General features: G+C 32.8%; 1 protein-coding gene across 1 annotated transcript; it reads left to right on the forward strand.

Annotated features, from left to right (window-relative positions):
* The first annotated feature begins 6,332 nt into the window (after nt 1–6,332).
* Nucleotides 6,333–17,692, forward strand: LOC132737289 (large ribosomal subunit protein bL20-like). The gene is made up of 5 exons (XM_060724552.1): nt 6,333–6,516; nt 11,237–11,347; nt 13,303–13,380; nt 14,466–14,531; nt 16,965–17,692. The coding sequence occupies exons 1-5, from the start codon at nt 6,391–6,393 to the stop codon at nt 17,088–17,090; spliced, it is 507 nt and encodes a 168-aa protein (XP_060580535.1). The 5' UTR covers nt 6,333–6,390; the 3' UTR covers nt 17,091–17,692.
* The last annotated feature ends 412 nt before the right edge of the window (nt 17,693–18,104 follow it).

Below are 18,104 nucleotides of genomic sequence, written 5' to 3' on the forward strand. Positions count from 1 at the left end.
TTTTGATGCAAATGTTAATGTGTACAACAGCTAATGTGCCAAGGGGGTCCATTTACAATCATTATTCATATATGAGCAGGATTATTAATTACAGTTACTTAAAAACTTATAATGGTTTGTACTAAATTCTTAAGACAGTACATTTGAGTGGAAATCAATTGGTGATGTGTTGAAAATGAATAATCTAACCCTTGGTCATTAAACATAATTTTCAGATTTCAAAGAAATGCTGAACATTGGCTATACACATTCCTGGTTTGAGGACTGCATATTTAACTTGACAGGACCTGATGGCCATTGTTGATGGGTGTTAGAGGTAAATCACTACAAATGCATATTGCCAAGTTCAAAATTAATATACTTATGCTTAGAATAATCTAGGATGCTGTTTCGACTAACATTTCAACTATGTTTTGGGGCGGAAATTTCTTCGCTTGGCACTTACTTTTTCCCATTTTGCTTTAAAGTTTACATAGAATGTCACAAGTAATAGCTGCTATGTCTGTTTCCCATATTGAAATGCCAGGTGTGTCACTTACAGGCACAGATAACATAAAAGCTTCAAAAGTATTGCATTCTGTCTTTAAACCTACTTGGTTTCAGGGCATGAATATTAACACATACTTAGGGGAGTAAAATGCATTAAGAAATGTAGCTGAACTTAGTTTAGTTGCTTCCAAATAGCCTCTCATCATGTGGTTTAGATGCAAAATAGTGATAACAATTTATTGTTTGCCATTTAGTAATGCTGTTTTATGCATATTTGAATATGCATCATAATAGCCAAAGGTAGAATTATTTTGTAGAGAAAGTTTCTTTGATAAGTTAAAGTTGATTTCCCTTTTTCACAAGAATATTATGCACAAATTATAACACAGTCACTGTTGTAATGTTTCTGATGTTTATGTTAACAAAAACAGCCCATATTTAGGTAAATATATATATACAAAGGGATAATTATGCACATGTTCAGCTTATTACCTCCCTTTACTTATTTAGAAACTAGGATTAGTCTTTCAATTCTCAATTCTTGTTTCTGGCTATCTAAATGTGAAGAAAATACCCAAACATTTTCCAAGTATATATTGGTCTAAAGAGGTGATGTACTTGGTAAAACCCTAAAAATAGTTTGAAATTGTCATATTTGGTTCCAAATGAATGCAAAAATGACCAAAAATACGATTAAAAGTCAATTTTATGATATTCCTGTGCATTTAAGTCTAGAGGAAGTTAGATTTTTCATATATGGCATGTTTTTATATCCATGAAAGTTTTTTAGGTTTGTTTTTAAGAACAAAAAAGCCAATTTTTGGAGTAGAAAAATATAGCAGAGACAATTTTAAAATACCTAGTTACACACACAATGTTACTATGTGTGTACAAATAGCTGGTATTTTATCTATATAATCAGGTCACTATACAGTATTTAATTAGTATATTTTTATAGCTATATATCATCATTCAGAAAGTCTATTGGTAATAAAATGTTGAAATTTGGGTGAAAATCACTTATTTTGTTATGGGTGAAATTGCTCCCTGCTACATCCTTTTGTTACAAATTCAGTATTTTGTAGCAGTTCTGTAATAAGAATAGTGTATTATTTCTATCTGAGTGATTCTAGAGAAGGAAGTTGCTACAAAATTGGCTTCGGAATATTGAATTATGAATGAAAATCATATGATAACATTCATTTTCAGAATATTCAGAATACGGCATTATGACGCTCATAGGAAAAAGGGCCAAACTTCAAAGCTTTTAATGACTCAAGAGTGGTGAAAATGCATCCATATAATTTGTAATTGTATATCGTTTATTATTAGATATAAGAATACTAAACATTTAATATGCCCTTAAGGTCAGACTATCGTATTGTAACATGGCAAGCAATTGGCTGAAAAAAGTGCAGGAAAAACTTAAGATACAATATGGGACATGTGGTGATTAGATGAAAATGGGATGTTTTTTACGGTACCACTAAAATACGCAACGGAGATTTTTTGGCGCAACGGACGCAACGGGCGCAACGGAGATATTTTTTTTTAAAAAACCGGCACAACGCCTTTTTTTAAAGTCAATGTGCTATATTTAAGCATCTAAAATGATTGTTTAGCACTATTAAGAAAGTATGTTTTAAAATGTTTCATAAATTGTATATGTTTAGTTGCACTGAAGGGATATATGCCTGGCGAAATGGAAATTTCATGGCGCAACGGAGATATTTTTTTTAGAAAAAACCGACACAACGCCTTTTTAAAGTCAATATGCTGAATTTGAGCATCTAAAATGATTGTTTAGCACTTTTAAGTAAGTATGTTTTAAAATGTTTCATAAATTGTATATGTTTACACTGAAGGATTATATATGCCTGGCGAAATGGAAATTTCATGGCGCAACGGAGATAATTTTGGAAAATCAGCACAACGTTTGTACTAATATATGAAATTAATTAACACCAATGTTATTTGAATAAATAAATTTAAAAAAAAAATTTAAAAACCTTAATCGTATATCAAATAATCAAATAGCTGCAATGTTGATGTTGTAAAGGGAAGTGTGCCGGAGAAATGGACATTTGGTCTGCGCAACGGAGATTTTTTTTTTGGCGCAACGGAATTTAAAAAGAAAACAATGTTTGTCCTAATTAAGTTGTAATATGAAGAAGTAAATCATTAAAGATATTAACTGAATTACTCAAGTGGTGTAATAAATGTCTGTTTTATTAATTTAAAAATGGAATTAAATACGTTTTTATCGTTATGGCTAACACTGAAAGACAAGTATGGATTTTACAATCTGTTTCATTTTTTCCCTTTCAATCTGTTAGTACTCGTTTAAATTTGATCCTATAATTTTTTAACTGTAAAAATTATTTTCTTATTTCTGCTGCCGGGAATTTATAAGCAAATCACTTTATTTCTTAAAAGCATGACCAGTAGCAAGCAATTTGCTAACCATATTACATTATCTTTTTAATAATGATTGAAATATTAATGCATTTTTAAAATTAAAAATAGTATAGTAACTATACAAAATATTAATTGTTTGATAAAGTTATTAAAATAGTAAAACGACATGCATGTTACTCAGAATTTGCTGTTCTTTCTATTGCCATTTTAAAACAGTAAAAAACATAATACTTCCCCGATCAGAAAACCCCGTTAAAATCAAATGCAGCTACTGTTTAATTATCAAATATTGGATACAAGTTTTGAAATCAAACAACCCATTAATTATAAATATATACGAAATGTTGAAAAACGACGCAAACAATGGTAACTCATACAACGGTCTTAATTGGGCACATCATATTAAAATTTTGCTTGAAAAAATAGGATTAGGAAATTTGTGGCTTTCTCAGAATTACAATGATATCAGTTATGTTATTATTAAGCAGCGAATATTAGATATCTTTAAGCAATCGTGGTATACTACAATTAACAATTCTAATAGGTTATCGCACTATTGTTTATTCAAACACGAATTTGAAACAGAGAAGTACCTGCAGTTAAACATGGACACTAAATATAAAACTACAATTACAAAGTTTAGATTATATACAAATAATTTAGCCATTGAAACTGGACGATATAACAATACTGACCGTCAACAACGATACTGTACTCAATGTAATATGAATATGATTGAAGATCCTTATCATTTTTTACTTGTTTGTCCTAAATACAGACAGTTACGAATCAAAACTTTCACCCCGTATTTTTGCAGATGGCCATCTATTCAAAAGTTCACTACTTTAATGTCAACAGATTCTATAAGATCAATTTACAAATTAGGTCGATTTTTATATTTGGCTTTCAGAGAAAGACAATGATACCATTAAGAAACTAGACTTAAAAATGTTTGTTAAATCTAAATTGTTAAACTTTTGTTCTTCTGGTAAAGTTTGTATGCACCACTATACATGTTTATATTTGTATGGCTATAAATATTGTTTGTATTTAATGCCAATAAAATATTCTGTTCTGTTCTGTTCTGTTCTGTTCTGTTTATTTAGCGAAACAACAGCAAATATGGTGATTTGAAGAATGTTTATCACGGGTGTTAAGTACCGATAATTAAATTACCAATGACACGTGGTTGATGTTTATTGGACACACGTTTTCACACCATTTAGATAATGTGATTAAGAGGAACATGTATTGACTTTAAGGTATTAAATATTTTTCTATAACTTGTTATTGTCGAAAATATTGCCTTTGAAGCTTATTACGCCAATATTTCACTCAAACTATGAGAAAAAATGTGTATATGAAATGTGAGACGTAATAAAACTTTTTGGAGTCTGAATCCACCACTGATGACGGTCAAGTTTTCTATTACAAGTGTTAAAAACATTATTAAACACCCGTGCCATACACGTGCACGATACGTTGCTAATTGCTAACAATTCTCGTGTAATTGATTACCTTTTGTCAATATCATAATTATGAAATATTTGGATTGCTTTTGATGAAATATACAATGTATACGCAACAAACAATTATTGAAAAAGTACACAATGATTAATGAAAGATAATAAATTAATAAAATAATATAATATGATAAAACTGTTATGATAATCCTCGTTGCGCCGAAATAGTCCAATTTGCCATAATTTAAATATCTTTTACAATATCCTATTTTCAACATTTTCTAAAATAAAGGAAAGTAAATCATTTTTAAAAGACTGTTACTTATTATTCTCAAGTTCTTAAGTTATGTTCAAACATAGGATCTACCCATTATGCAAATCTTCATTTTCCGTTGCGCCGAAATTATATCCATTTCGCCGTCCATTTAAAATCTGATATATTCAGTATTCTACCTAATAAAATCAAACTTATACAGTATATGTAAAAATGTGTATCAACAATACCAACTTATATGATTATTTTATGTTTTAGACATAAAAAAAACAGTACAAAGTTTTGAAAATAAAATCTCCGTTTCGCAATAATCCATCGGCACAATGAATGTTTATAATTAAAAAAAAATACTGAACATTGATTCTGTAATATCAACATATGACTTTATTTAGTATATACTAATGCAAATTCATTTAAAAAGTATGTATAGAAAAGCTATCACAGTACTTTTCGTAAAAATAACAAATTGAACAGGAAAAAAATGAACAGATTGTAAAATCCATACTTGTCTTCCAGTGTCAGCCATAACGATAAAAACGTATTTAATTCCATTTTTAAATTAATAAAACAGACTTTTATTACACCTCTTCAGTTATTCAGTTAATATCTTTAATGATTTACTTCTTCATATTACTACTTAATAAGGCCATTTAAAATTCCGTTGCGCCAACAAAAAAATCTCCGTTGCGTAGACCAAATGTCCATTTCTCCGGCACACAATCCTTTACAACATCAACATTGCAGCTATTTGATTATTTGATATACGATAAAGGTTTTTAGATATTTTTTTAAATTTATTTATTCATATAACATTGGTGTTAATTAATTTCATATATTAGTACAAACGTTGTGCTGATTTTCCAAAATTATCTCATTTGCGCCATGAAATTTCCATTTCGCCAGGCATATATAATCCTTCAGTGTAAACATATACAATTTATGTAACATTTTAAAACATACTTACTTAAAAGTGCTAAACAATCATTTAAAATGCTCAAATTCAGCAATATTGATTTTAAAAAAGGCGTTTTGTCGGTTTTTTTCTAAAAAAAATATCTCCGTTGCGCCATGAAATTTCCATTTCGCCAGGCATATAACCCTTCAGTGCCATTAGACATATACAATTGATGAAACATTTTAAAACATACTTACTTAATAGAGCTAAACAATCATTTTAGATGCTTAAATATAGCACATTGACTTTAAAAAAAAGCGTTGTGCCGGTTTTTCTAAAAAAATATCTCCGTTGCGCCCGTTGCGTCCGTTGCGCCAAAAAATCTCCGTTGCGTATTTTAGTGGTACCCTGTTTTTTAGTATGAAAACTAATTTAGAAACTATAATACTTATTGTTTTCTTATGAAGATTAAATATTTCAAAAGTCTCTATAACAATTTGTGATATATTTATAAAAAGTGTATATATGTCAGTCTTGTGGTCATGCAGCAGACAATTTCAATGAAAAGAGGTCATTTTGCAAAAAAAGGTTGGCTACCCCTATACAACAAGATCATTTAAAAATTTTGAGTAAGACATGTCATTCTCCTAGAAAAACCACTGCTTAAGCACGAAAACTAAATTTTAAGTTAGGTTTATAACGTTTAGGGATCATTTCTCATAAGGCAAGTCTGAGGGAAAATTATTATGAAAGTCTGACCAATTAGTTAAGTCTGACCACACCTACGATAAATAGATAATAACCTTCAGTTACTTCCCTTTGTTTCTGAAAAAAAAATAAAATAAATAAAAATGGTGTTTTTAACAAGGACATGCAATGCTTTGAAGGATCACTTTAGGGCAACACCTAAGTACTTTATAAATTTGAGATCACCGTCCGTAGAAGCAAGAAGAAATCAGATGAAGAAGCATAACCACGTAATGTCATTAGTTTTCGCGTTAAATATATATTTTTTTATTTTTGCTACACAAATTAGAAGCAGGTTTAACTCAAGCCAAATTACTAAAACATCTCCAGGCACTGACGGGAATATGAGCTGGACCTCTCGATTACTAGGCGGACATTAAACCTCGGTGATAAAGGGTTAACATCTCGGGTGCTCGGCGCGTTGAGTGGTCACTACACCCCCCCCCCCCCCAATTTTTCATTTGAAATATGTTTAAGTATTTAATATATGTTTTTATAATAATATGAAATTAGGCAAAGGCTATTGAACAGGAATTTTGTTGAAATAATCGTTCATTTTACATTTTACGTGTCAATCGTTATTTTATGCACTGCATCCATATATTCTGGTTCCCTGTCCTATTATGGTCCCCAAAGAAGTGTGCAGTCGCTATCTTGGAAGTCAAAAAGTTGCAATTGTTTAATTGCCGTTTATCATTGTGTTACAGCGCCCAACAAGAAATAACTGAACACAGAAAATTTCACTGATAGGTATTGAATTCTATATATAATTTTTTTGGTCTTTTTATATGATTCAGAGTCAACTCGTCCCCTGGTCAACTCGTCCTCTGGTCAACTCGTCACCTTTTTGGTCAACTCGTCCCTTGGACAACTCGTCCCCTGGTCAACTCGTCCCCAACTCGTTCCCCCCCCCCCCCAATAAATTATCATAGACTGTTAAAATAATACATTATAAAATTACTGAATTTGACATATTTTGACGCTTTTTGTATGCGAATATTTGGAGGGTTTTTTTGTTGTTAATTAAATATATCATGACACGTGCCTTTGGTTATTAAAGTAAACACATAGTAATTTGATAACAGGATTAAAGACACATTTGCCTCTGTGGTTGAATACGTATATACATATTAAAAGAACGCGTGTCTTTAATTAGAAATTATACAAATCGCGTGAAAATCGTGCCAAAGGTTGTTATAAAATTTTATTTTCAAAATGTCGACTTTGTTTTTGATGGTGTATGGTCAAATATGTGAAAATGTTGAATTAAATACAATTAATACATTCAATATGTTGACTTGTATTATACAAGAAATTCTGGAACTCGGTTTTATACAGCTCCTCTTTGAGATCAATTTAAAGATTTATTTATGGAAATTTAATATTAATCTTTACTTATTATTAGATGGCAATTGAATATTTAGTAATTACTTTATGTTTTCAATTAGTTAATATCCACGGCAAATATCATTGTACGGATTTTTTATTTAAAAATAATAATGAAAAAAAAATACTAACTCTTTCAAAAGGCATGTATGTTTATACAACTCCTATGATAATGGACCATAATATTACAATGAATACAATTTTAAAAAAATCAGAAACAATTGACAATTTCACAACAAACAATTATCATGTTTTTAATTGACACGATCCTTCTATAATGAGATCAATACGCACCGACATAAAGTTTTTAGCACTTCCAATTTCTGTTAATCTGTCGTCAGTCTTTAATCCATTCAGGGAGGAGGTAAAAATCAAAGAGTTGGACCTAATTTTAGTTTTAATTATCATTAAAACTCCGATTAATTAAACATTAATTGAATGTTTGCAAACTTACCTGTCTTTGTAATTTTACATCAAAGCTATGCCTGTGGGTTAGATAAAGATCATTAAAATTTAACGTAAAAAAGACGTTATTTTATTAATATTTCGATATCAATCAAATTCATTATAAATTTTACATAAAAAGTACTATTTAAAGACATTGATTTACAACATAATAGTGACGAATAGATCGAACGTAGGGGACGAGTTGACCATATTAGGGACGAGTTGACTCTTTGAGGACGAGTTGACCAAAAGTAGGGGACGAGTTGACCAAAAAGGTGACGAGTTGACCAGAGGACGAGTTGACTAGGGGACGAGTTGACCGGATTGCTTTTATATATACACGTGCAGTTTATAGCCGGGCAAGCCAAAGCCTGGAGCCGCTTCAAGGCCCTCAGCTTTGACTTCCCCATATAATTTTATCATATTTATTTGCTCAATACAAAAAAATATTCATTTTGAATAAACAGCTGTTTAGTCGGGTAATTTTCACAAAAAAACAGCAGTCAGGTCGCTGTCCACTTACACTTGCAGTGACTTCCAGATTACATATGTATCTTCTTAAATCTTGAAATGATTGTAATGACAGCTTTATTTCCTTTAAGAGTAATCAATTCCCTACCATTAGCTACCAAGATTTTGAAAATTGGTGAATTTTTTTTTGGAGTTATGGAGTTCATAAAAAAAGTGCTGGAAATTGAGCAGCTAGTTGCATACCTTTACTTAATATATATGTATCGTTTTTTGTTGTTTGTTTTTAGCTCACCTGTCACAAAGTGACAGGGTGAGCTTTTGTGATCGCTTTTCGTCCGGCGTCCGTCCGTCCGTCCGTCCGTCGTCCGTCCGTCCGTAAACTTTTGCTTTAAATGACATCTCCTCATAAACCACTGAGCCAATTTCATCCAAACTTCACAGGAATGTTCCTTTGGTGGTCACCTTTAAAAATTGTTCAAAGAATTTAATTCCATGCAGAACTCTGGTTGCCATGGCAACCGAAAGAAAAATCTTTAAATATCTTCTTTTAAACAACCCTAAGAGCTAGAGCTTAGATATTTGGCATGAAACATCTTCTAGTGAGTGTCTACCAAGTTTGTTCAAATAAAAGCCCTGGGGTCAAAATTGGCCCCGCCCCAGGGGGTCATTGATTTTCCCTATATGCATATAGTAAAAACTTAAAAAATCTTCTTTTAAAGAACCCAAAGAGCTAGAGCTAAGATATTTGGCATGAAACATCTTCTAGTGAGTGTCTACCAAGTTTGTTCAAATAAAAGCCCTGGGGTCAAAATTGGCCCTGCCCCGGGGGGTCATTGATTTTCCCTATATGCATATAGTAAAAACTTAAAAAATCTTCTTTTAAAGAACCTTAAAGGCAAGAGCTTAGATATTTGGCATGAAACATCTTGCTAATGAGTGTCTACCAAGTTTGTTCAAATAAAAGCCCTGGGGTCAAAATTGGCTCCGCCCCAGGGGGTCATTGATTTTCCCTATATACATATAGTAAAAACTTAAAAAATCTTCTTTTAAAGAACCCAAAGAGCTAGAGCTAAGATATTAAGCATGAAACATCTTCTAGTGAGTGTCTACTAAGTTTGTTCAAATTAAAGCCCTGGGGTCAAAATTGGCCCCGCCCGGGGGGGTCATTGATTTTCCCTATATGCATATAGTATAAACTTAAAAAATCTTCTTTTAAAGAACCATAAGAGCTAGAGCTTAGATATTTGGCATGAAATGTCTTGTAGTGAGTGTCTACCAAGTTTGTTCAAATAAAAGCCCTGGGGTCAAAATTGACCCCGCCCCAGGGGGTCATAGATTTTCCCTGTATGCATATAGTAAAAACTTAAAAAATCTTCTTTTAAAGAACCCAAAGAGCTAAAGCTAAGATATTTAGCATGAAACATCTTCTAATGAGTGTCTACCAAGTTTGTTCAAATAAAAGCCCTGGGGTCAAAATTGCCCCGCCCCGGGGGTCATTGATTTTCCCTATATGCATATAGTAAAAACTCAAAAAATCTTCTTTTAAAGAACTCAAAGAGCTGTAGCTAAGATATTTAGCATGAAACATGTTCTAATGGGTGTCTACCAAGTATGTTCAAATAAAAGCCCTGGGGTCAAAACTGGCCCTGCCCGGGGGTGGGGGGGGGTCATTGATTTTACTTATATGTGTATAGCAAAAACTTAAAAATCTTCTTTGAAAAAACCCAAATAGCTAGAGTTTAGATATTAAGCATGAAACATCTTTAAGTAAATATCTACAAAGTTTGTTCAAATAAAAGTCCGGGGGTCAAAACTGGCCCTGCCCCAGGGGTGTCATTGTTTTTAACTATATGTGTATAGTAAAAACTTTAAAAATCTTCTTTTAAAAAACCCAATGAGCTAGAACTTAGATGTTTAGCATGAAACATCTTCTTATGGGTGTCTACCAAGTCTGTTCAAATCAACAAATAAAAGCCCTTGAGTAAAAATTGGCCTGGGGGTGGGGGCTATATACAGGTGAGCGACCTCAGGGCCATCATGGCCCTCTTGTTGTTTTTTGTTTTTTGTGAAAAATGACGGAAATCGAATTAAAAACATATCAAATATTAAAACATACTTCAAATGAAAAAGATATAGAGTTATGGATGTTGACAGTCCATAATACATGCCTTGAAACTTTCCTAGGTGTCTGCTATGTTTACAAAGTATGAATTTCTTATTATCTTTAATTGTCTAGGTATAATTTTTATGTGTTTGTTTCATTGGTTAGTTTTTTAATGAAACCTACTTTGAAATCACATGAGACATCAGTGGCCAAGTTGACTTCAAATCACTTGCTGTAGATTGTGCTGTGCTAACATCTTCAGATTCTTTCATGTTAGAAGCTATCCATGTAGCTTACAGAATGTAGGTGGTTCTATTTGAGTGCCAGTTTGTGCCTGAAATAATTCACAGAAGGGCACCTGAGGTCTTCCTCAACCATTAAAGCTGCAAAGTTGCCATATGACCTGTGTTATTGCAACATAAAATCCAACCATTAAAGCAGCAAAAAACTGTGCAATTATCAATGTAATCCTAACAATTCTTCATGCTTTTAAAGTTTTACATGTATTTCATTCATTTAGACAAACTTTTTTTCTATTATAGAAATACTATGGGAGAATCAGAAATGTGTATAACTTTGGTGTAAGAAGGATGCATAAAGCTTGGAAGTATTCAACGAGAGATCATGCCATAAAGGAGGAGACAATGGACAGAGTAAGATTTGGATTAATTTCTGATTTGGTCGACACTTTTTTTTTTTGATAAAAAATATAGAGGTATTGTTACAGTCATGTCTGCATTGCCGTTGCTGTTCCCGTCCACAAACTTGTACCTTGATCATAACTTTTTAAGTTGGACAAGACCTTTTAGTAGACCAGACAAACCTTGACCTTCATCCATAAATGACCTTGACCTTTAAGGTCTCATGTCCCAATTTTGCTTGTTTTTTTGCTATTAGTTGCTATAACTTTGTTATTTTGAAATGGACTGTCTTCAAAAGAACATAATAATCTTTTAGTATAGCCCTTCAAGTTAACCAAATAAACCTTGATCTTCACTCATAAATGACCTTGACCTTCAAGTAAACCAAATAAACCTCTATCTTCACTCATAAATGACCTTGACCTTGAAGGTCAAATTATTGAAAATTTCATTTTTTTTCTGCTGTAACCCGGCTGTAACTTTGTTATTATTAAATGGATTGACTTCATATTATAACGATAAGACTTTCATGTTGACCTTGACTCGTATATGACCTTGACCGTCAGAGTATTTTATTTTTCACTGATTATCGCTATAATTGCCTGTAACTTTGTAATTACTCAATGGATTATTTTCATACTTGGACAAAACAACATTTTAGACAAGATATTCTGAATGGTTGAACTGACCTTGGCCTTGAGCTTTATAAAACTTTGAGTGTCAAGGTCAAAGTAATGAATTTTGGTTAAGTTGTCATGATTTTGTAAATTTTGTACAGATTTGATTTATGGACAAAACAACACTTGTGACAAAACAGACATGTTGAATAATTTAGACATGATCTTTACCTTTATGTGACCTTGACTGTCAAATGATTGAATTTCTTAGCATTGTCATTTATTTATGGAAAGGATTCATACTTGGACAAAACTAGTGTGACTAGACAGACCTATTAAAATTGAAAAAGGAAAACTTTAAGATTATGTTTAAACCCTTTGTTTGCTTTTGAAAAAGTAAATAAGTCATGTGTTGCCCCCAACCCGGCGGTGGTTCTTGTTTTGGTCTAAAATTTGTGTGAAGTGTTCACTGAACTGTTAATGTGTTTGCGACCAGCATGGATCCAGACCAGCCTGTGCATCCGCGCAGTCTGATCAGGATCCATCTGTTTGCTTACCAATCCTATTGCAAGTAGCGAAACTGATAGCAAACAGCATGGATCCTGATCGGACTGTGCTGAAGCACAGGCTGGTCTGGATCCATGCTGGGCGCAAACGCACTATGTTGGTTTTGTCGTGACGTGGCTCATTCCATTTTTCATTGCATTTTTAAAATTTTGATGAAGATTAGCTTGAACCTAGCGGCATGTTGCTTTAATGTATACTTATGATAAGATATACATTTGGAATACATATGTATGAGAACAGGTCTAAAAAAATCAAGGTTTTTTCACAGGCAGGGAAAAGCCCTAACAAAATTTACGGAATAGAAAAACAGTATTTTTGCCAAAAATTAAGAGAGGAAAATCCTCTTGTATAATGAAATTTTAGGTGAAACCTGCATGATTTTAAAGATTTTCCTTGGAGAGAAAGATTGTAATCTTGCCATGTTTTAAAAGGTAAAAAAGTTTGTTCAGTTGGGAACTGTTCCGAGGGGATAAAAATTCTGTTTTCCATATACAGATAAATACAGCAATTATTCGAAATTCACAAAGTTAATTACATAATATAATATACATGTAATGTACAGCATACATATACCTTCTTTTACAATTACAAAATTTCCAGATTAGGTTGACCTTGATCTATTTCGCTAGTGGATAAAATTAACACTGAATTCAAATATCCAATGTATTTTACAAACTTTTCATACCCTGTTCTTCAATAAACATTATTGACAACAATTATTAACAATTTGTGTCAAAAGGGTAACTTTCATTATTAAATCATGTGGTTTTATCTTTATTCTAGCTATATGAAACACGGATTGAAGCTGCTTGTTTGGAACATGGGATGGATAAAAAATATTTCCTTACATCAATAGCTGAGGTATTCTTTTCATATTGTATTGACGTTGGTAGAACATCATAATACTGATAACCGAATCACTGAAATCCCATGCATGCGCAGTGATAAGACTGATTCCTTATTTTACAACTGTTTAACTGAATCACTGAAATCCCATGCATGCGCAGTGATAAGACTGATTTCTTATTTTACAACTGTTTAACTGAATCACTGAAATCCCAAGCATGCACAGTGATAAGACTGATTCCTTATTTTACAAATGTTTAACTGAACCGCTGAAATCCCATGCATGCCCAGTGATAAAATGAACAATTTGGTTATCGAAAGTCGCTGAGCTCAATATACAGTTGTGGTTTTAAAAAAAATCAAGCTTCTGTAGGATTCAGTTGTAAACAAGTTTACAAATAAAACAGTTATAAAAATATTATAAGTATGTTGATGCAATATACATTGTATATTACAGTTGGATGTAGTGATTATAGTTACATATGTATATTTATTACATAGCAAAGCATTAGTTAATAAAACAGTTACTTCATAGATGTTTATGGAACAGTAAAAACGTTTGTCCCTCGATATCATGGATGACATTTAGAACTGCTGACATCAGCCTTCACCCTCTGGCAACAGTTCCGAATGTCATTGCTTATACCTGACTGAGCAACAGTTTGAATGTTCCACATTTGAGCTTTCAGGAGTGATGGCCGTCCAGCGTTTGTCATCCACTTTTGTTTCAAATTTGTTTTAAGGTGTGTCCGTGCCCCAGTGGTGAAGGTTGTTGACTTCAAACCACTTGCACCTTATGGTTGTGGTTTCAAAAGACGGATATGGAAATCCCGACAGGAACTTTAGATTTCTTCATGTGAGGAAGCTATCCATCTAGCTTACGGAACATCAGGTGCCAGTCCTTGCCTGAAATAATGCACGGAAGGGCACCTGAGGTCTTCCTGCTCCAATACAGGTGGAAATAATTATATGACCTACACAGTGTTGGTGTGACAAAAAACATGAAAAATGTGATGGACAGCCATCTATACTGCACTAAAATATATTGTTTATTTTTCTGCAAGAAGTAATAATATTTTTTCTTTGATTTTTTTTTCCAGTTTGATATAAACCTTAACAGAGAAACATTAGCCAATCTTTCCATATATGAACCAAGGACTTTCCAGGTAAGACTTTAATATAGTATCTGTGTAATGTACACTGAATGCTTTTATGCCTTTAAAATGAGTGAGCAAAAGTCAGAGTGTAGAAAAACAAATGAAGAGTTTATGAAATATTGATAAACATTCAAGTTTAAACATTTAACCCTCAACCTGCTATATTGCTATACTGGATCTGTCCAGCTTTGAATTTGAAACAGTCCATTCAAAGCTCAAGGGATTTCAATATCAAAAAAGACAAAAATTGATCTGTCAACAGTATATATCCTGGTCAGACTGCACGGATGTACAGGCTGACCTGGCTCTATACTGGTGGCAAATGCTGATTTCTTTTGGTTCCAGCTGGTTAAGGATTAACATGCATATGAATGTACTGATTTAGACTTCACACATAAGAGGTCAGAGGTCAAAATGGCAAGACTGAGTGTTACCAGCATTACCCATGTCACATTTTATGGATGTACATGATATCCATGTGAACCTGGATCTAGTTGCCACCTGTCTATAACAGCCATTATATCACAATCTCTATGCTGACTATATATAGACAGGTTTAACTTTATTTGCAATGGACTAATGTGAAAAGCATTTTGCCACTTTATAATTTTCTTGAAGCATAAGTATCCTAAAATAATGCCTTGAACTAAAAATACCATTTGCAGCCTTTGAACTACTAGCCCTTTAACACAATGAATTTGTGTCGTAGTATGAGAGACCAGGCTCGAGGTTACAAAGAAATTCTCAAAAGTTAAACACTAATCTCAGTCAATTGATCGGTCATTAACTGCCACAGAATGTACACTGACCAATGAAAATCATAAGATTTGAGACAGAACTCAGAAAAAAGTTTTATAACCTTGAGGCCAATTCTTTTATGTGAGGAAGCTATCCAGTTAGCTTATAGAAGGTTGGTGGTTCTATACAGGTGGTTCCTTATGCCAGGTCTTTCACCCCTAGAAAAACTGGAAAGTTGCCATATCACATGAACAGTTTTGCTGAGATTTAATTTGCTAAAGGATGTAAGCAATATTAAATCAAATATTTTTTTTATAAAATCTATAAAAGTTATGTTGTTTTCCATTATCATTCTTATGGTCCATTCTCAAAAGAGAGAATGTTTCTATTATTTAACACACATGAACAGAATAAAATGTTTCAGAATAAAATATTATGCTTCCATTCGAAGTAATTTTTTAACTGTTTAACAATAACTTTGTGCCTTCTCCATTCACTCAAAGGGCAATATTGAAACATATTTATTATACCCCCGCACAACAAAGTTGTAAGGGGGGTATACTGGAATCAGCTCGTCCATCCGTCCGTCCGTCCATCCGGCTGTCCGTCGGTTTTTTCTTGTCCGCCCAATAACTTAAGATTCCTTTGACCCTTAGTCTTCATATTTGGCATGGAGGTTAGTCATGATTAGTAGATGACCCTATTGATTTTGAGGTCCACCAGGTCAAAAGGTCAAGGTCACAGGGCCTTGACTTCAAAAAAAGCTTGTCCGCCCAATAACTTAAGATTCCTTTGACCCACAGTCTTCATATTTGGCATGGAGGTTAGTCATGAATTAGTAGATGACCCCTATTGATTTTGAGGTCACCAGGTCAAAGGTCAAGGTCACAGGGGCCTTGACTATCAAAAAGCTTGTCCGCTTTATTATGGCCCAATAACTTAAGATTCCTTTGACCCACAGTCTTCATATTTGGTATGGAGGTTAGTCATGATTAGTAGATGACCCCTATTGATTTTGAGGTCACCAGGTCAAAGGTCAAGGTCACAGGGGCCTCGACTTCAAAGAAGCTTGTCCGCCCAATAACTTAAGATTCCTTATACCCCACAGTCTTCATATTTTGGAATGGAAGGTTTAGTCATGATTAGTAGATGACCCTATTGATTTTGAGGTCAAAAGGTCAAGGTCACAGGACTTTGACTACAAAAAGTTTGTCTGCCAATAACTTTAGATTCCTTTGACCCACAGTCTTCATATTTGGCATGGATGTTGATCATGACTTAAGGTGACCCCTATTGATTTTGAGGTCCACTGGGTCAAAGGTCAAGGTCACAGGGACCTTGACAAAAAAAGGTTTTCTTCTCAATTGCTAAAGAATGTCCTGTCCGCAATGTATTGATTTTGACATTTTCACATTTGAAGCATGTAGAATACATAACTTAGCAATGCACTGGCTTAGTAACCTCAGATTTGGCAGGGAGGTTGTCCTTGAGCTCTAAATGGCCGCTGTTGATTCTGACAAAGTGGTATGCGGGGGTATTCACGCCATGATAGTGGCAGTTCTAGTTACTTTAAACAGGTACTTCGAAAGTTTTCTTTCCGAAAAAAAAAAAAAAATAAACTATATATACAAATGTATAGCTTTATAAATTTTAAAATCTGCCAAAAATATTGAAAGTTATTGTTTTCTTCTTTTATTTTTACAGACATTAGTAGAATTTGTGAAGATGAGATCATTAGAAATAGGGCTTCAGTCTACAAAGTTGGGAAGTGTGTATGGAACAGAACCACGAGGAATTACAGAACAAGTAAATAGGCTGTCAAAGTCATGACACGTTTTTTAAACAAACTTGACTTTTTGTCAAGAAAAAGGAAAGATATTATGGGATGTTTTGAAAAAGACATTAATTGAAGTAAAAAGACACCTTTTGAAACAAAAGACACCATTTTAGGCAAAAGGACACTAAGTTTTTAAAAGCTGAAAAGTTATAGTTCTGATTTTTTTAGCTAAAACAAAGCAAACTGTATGCGGTGAAAATATTGTCACAAGTGTTAACATTAAAAGATTAAAGCCTGGCATCGTTTCACATGAAGCTCCTCATATTAAACATACTTGTCCCTTTTCATTTATTAATTATAAATTTAAAGAGTTAAATATTTCTGCAAGGTTATTACTCTTTAAAGTTAAGTTTGAGCAGCGGTCTGGTGTAAACCACTGAAATAGTTTGATTGGTCAGTTTTGTTTTGAATTATAATATCAAAGAACATTTTTAGACTGGTTTTCAAAATTTCTAAATTTTTAACCTTTTGACTAAGTATAAAAGTGTGAGAAGCGAGAGATAGCTTGTTTTGATTATAAAGTTCTGATGAAATGTCTATTATAGTATAAGGGGGTTGTATAAAAACATGAGAAAAATAAATGTAAGTGATATGATATTTTCTTTTTGTGTTTATGATACCTGTGACAAAAAATATTTTAAGGTAGACCATGGGTAATGGGCACCATAAGGAACTGTAAAATTGACAACATAGGACAGTTATATGTCTTCAAGGACACCTGTATGCAAAATTTAAACAAAATTTACTGTGTGGTTTATGAGTTATGGATATATTTCTGAACTAAGACTTTGCCATTAGAAGGGCTTATTTTCAGAAATGAGGAAAGTCTAAATAATCTGTGATATCATCATTATAAAAAATGTTTTTCTATTGCTCATTGTTAAGAAACAAATAATAACATTCAGGTAACAAATTACACAAGCAATATGTTTGTTTCTAAACCACATGTTCTTAATATGTATAAAATGTTACCCTACCCCACCCACATTAAACACTAATTTTACCAT

This window comes from Ruditapes philippinarum, unplaced genomic scaffold (assembly GCF_026571515.1).
Source record: "Ruditapes philippinarum isolate M1 unplaced genomic scaffold, ASM2657151v2 ctg1662_1_1_1_1, whole genome shotgun sequence".
In the NCBI taxonomy this organism is placed as follows: Eukaryota; Metazoa; Mollusca; class Bivalvia; order Venerida; family Veneridae; genus Ruditapes; species Ruditapes philippinarum.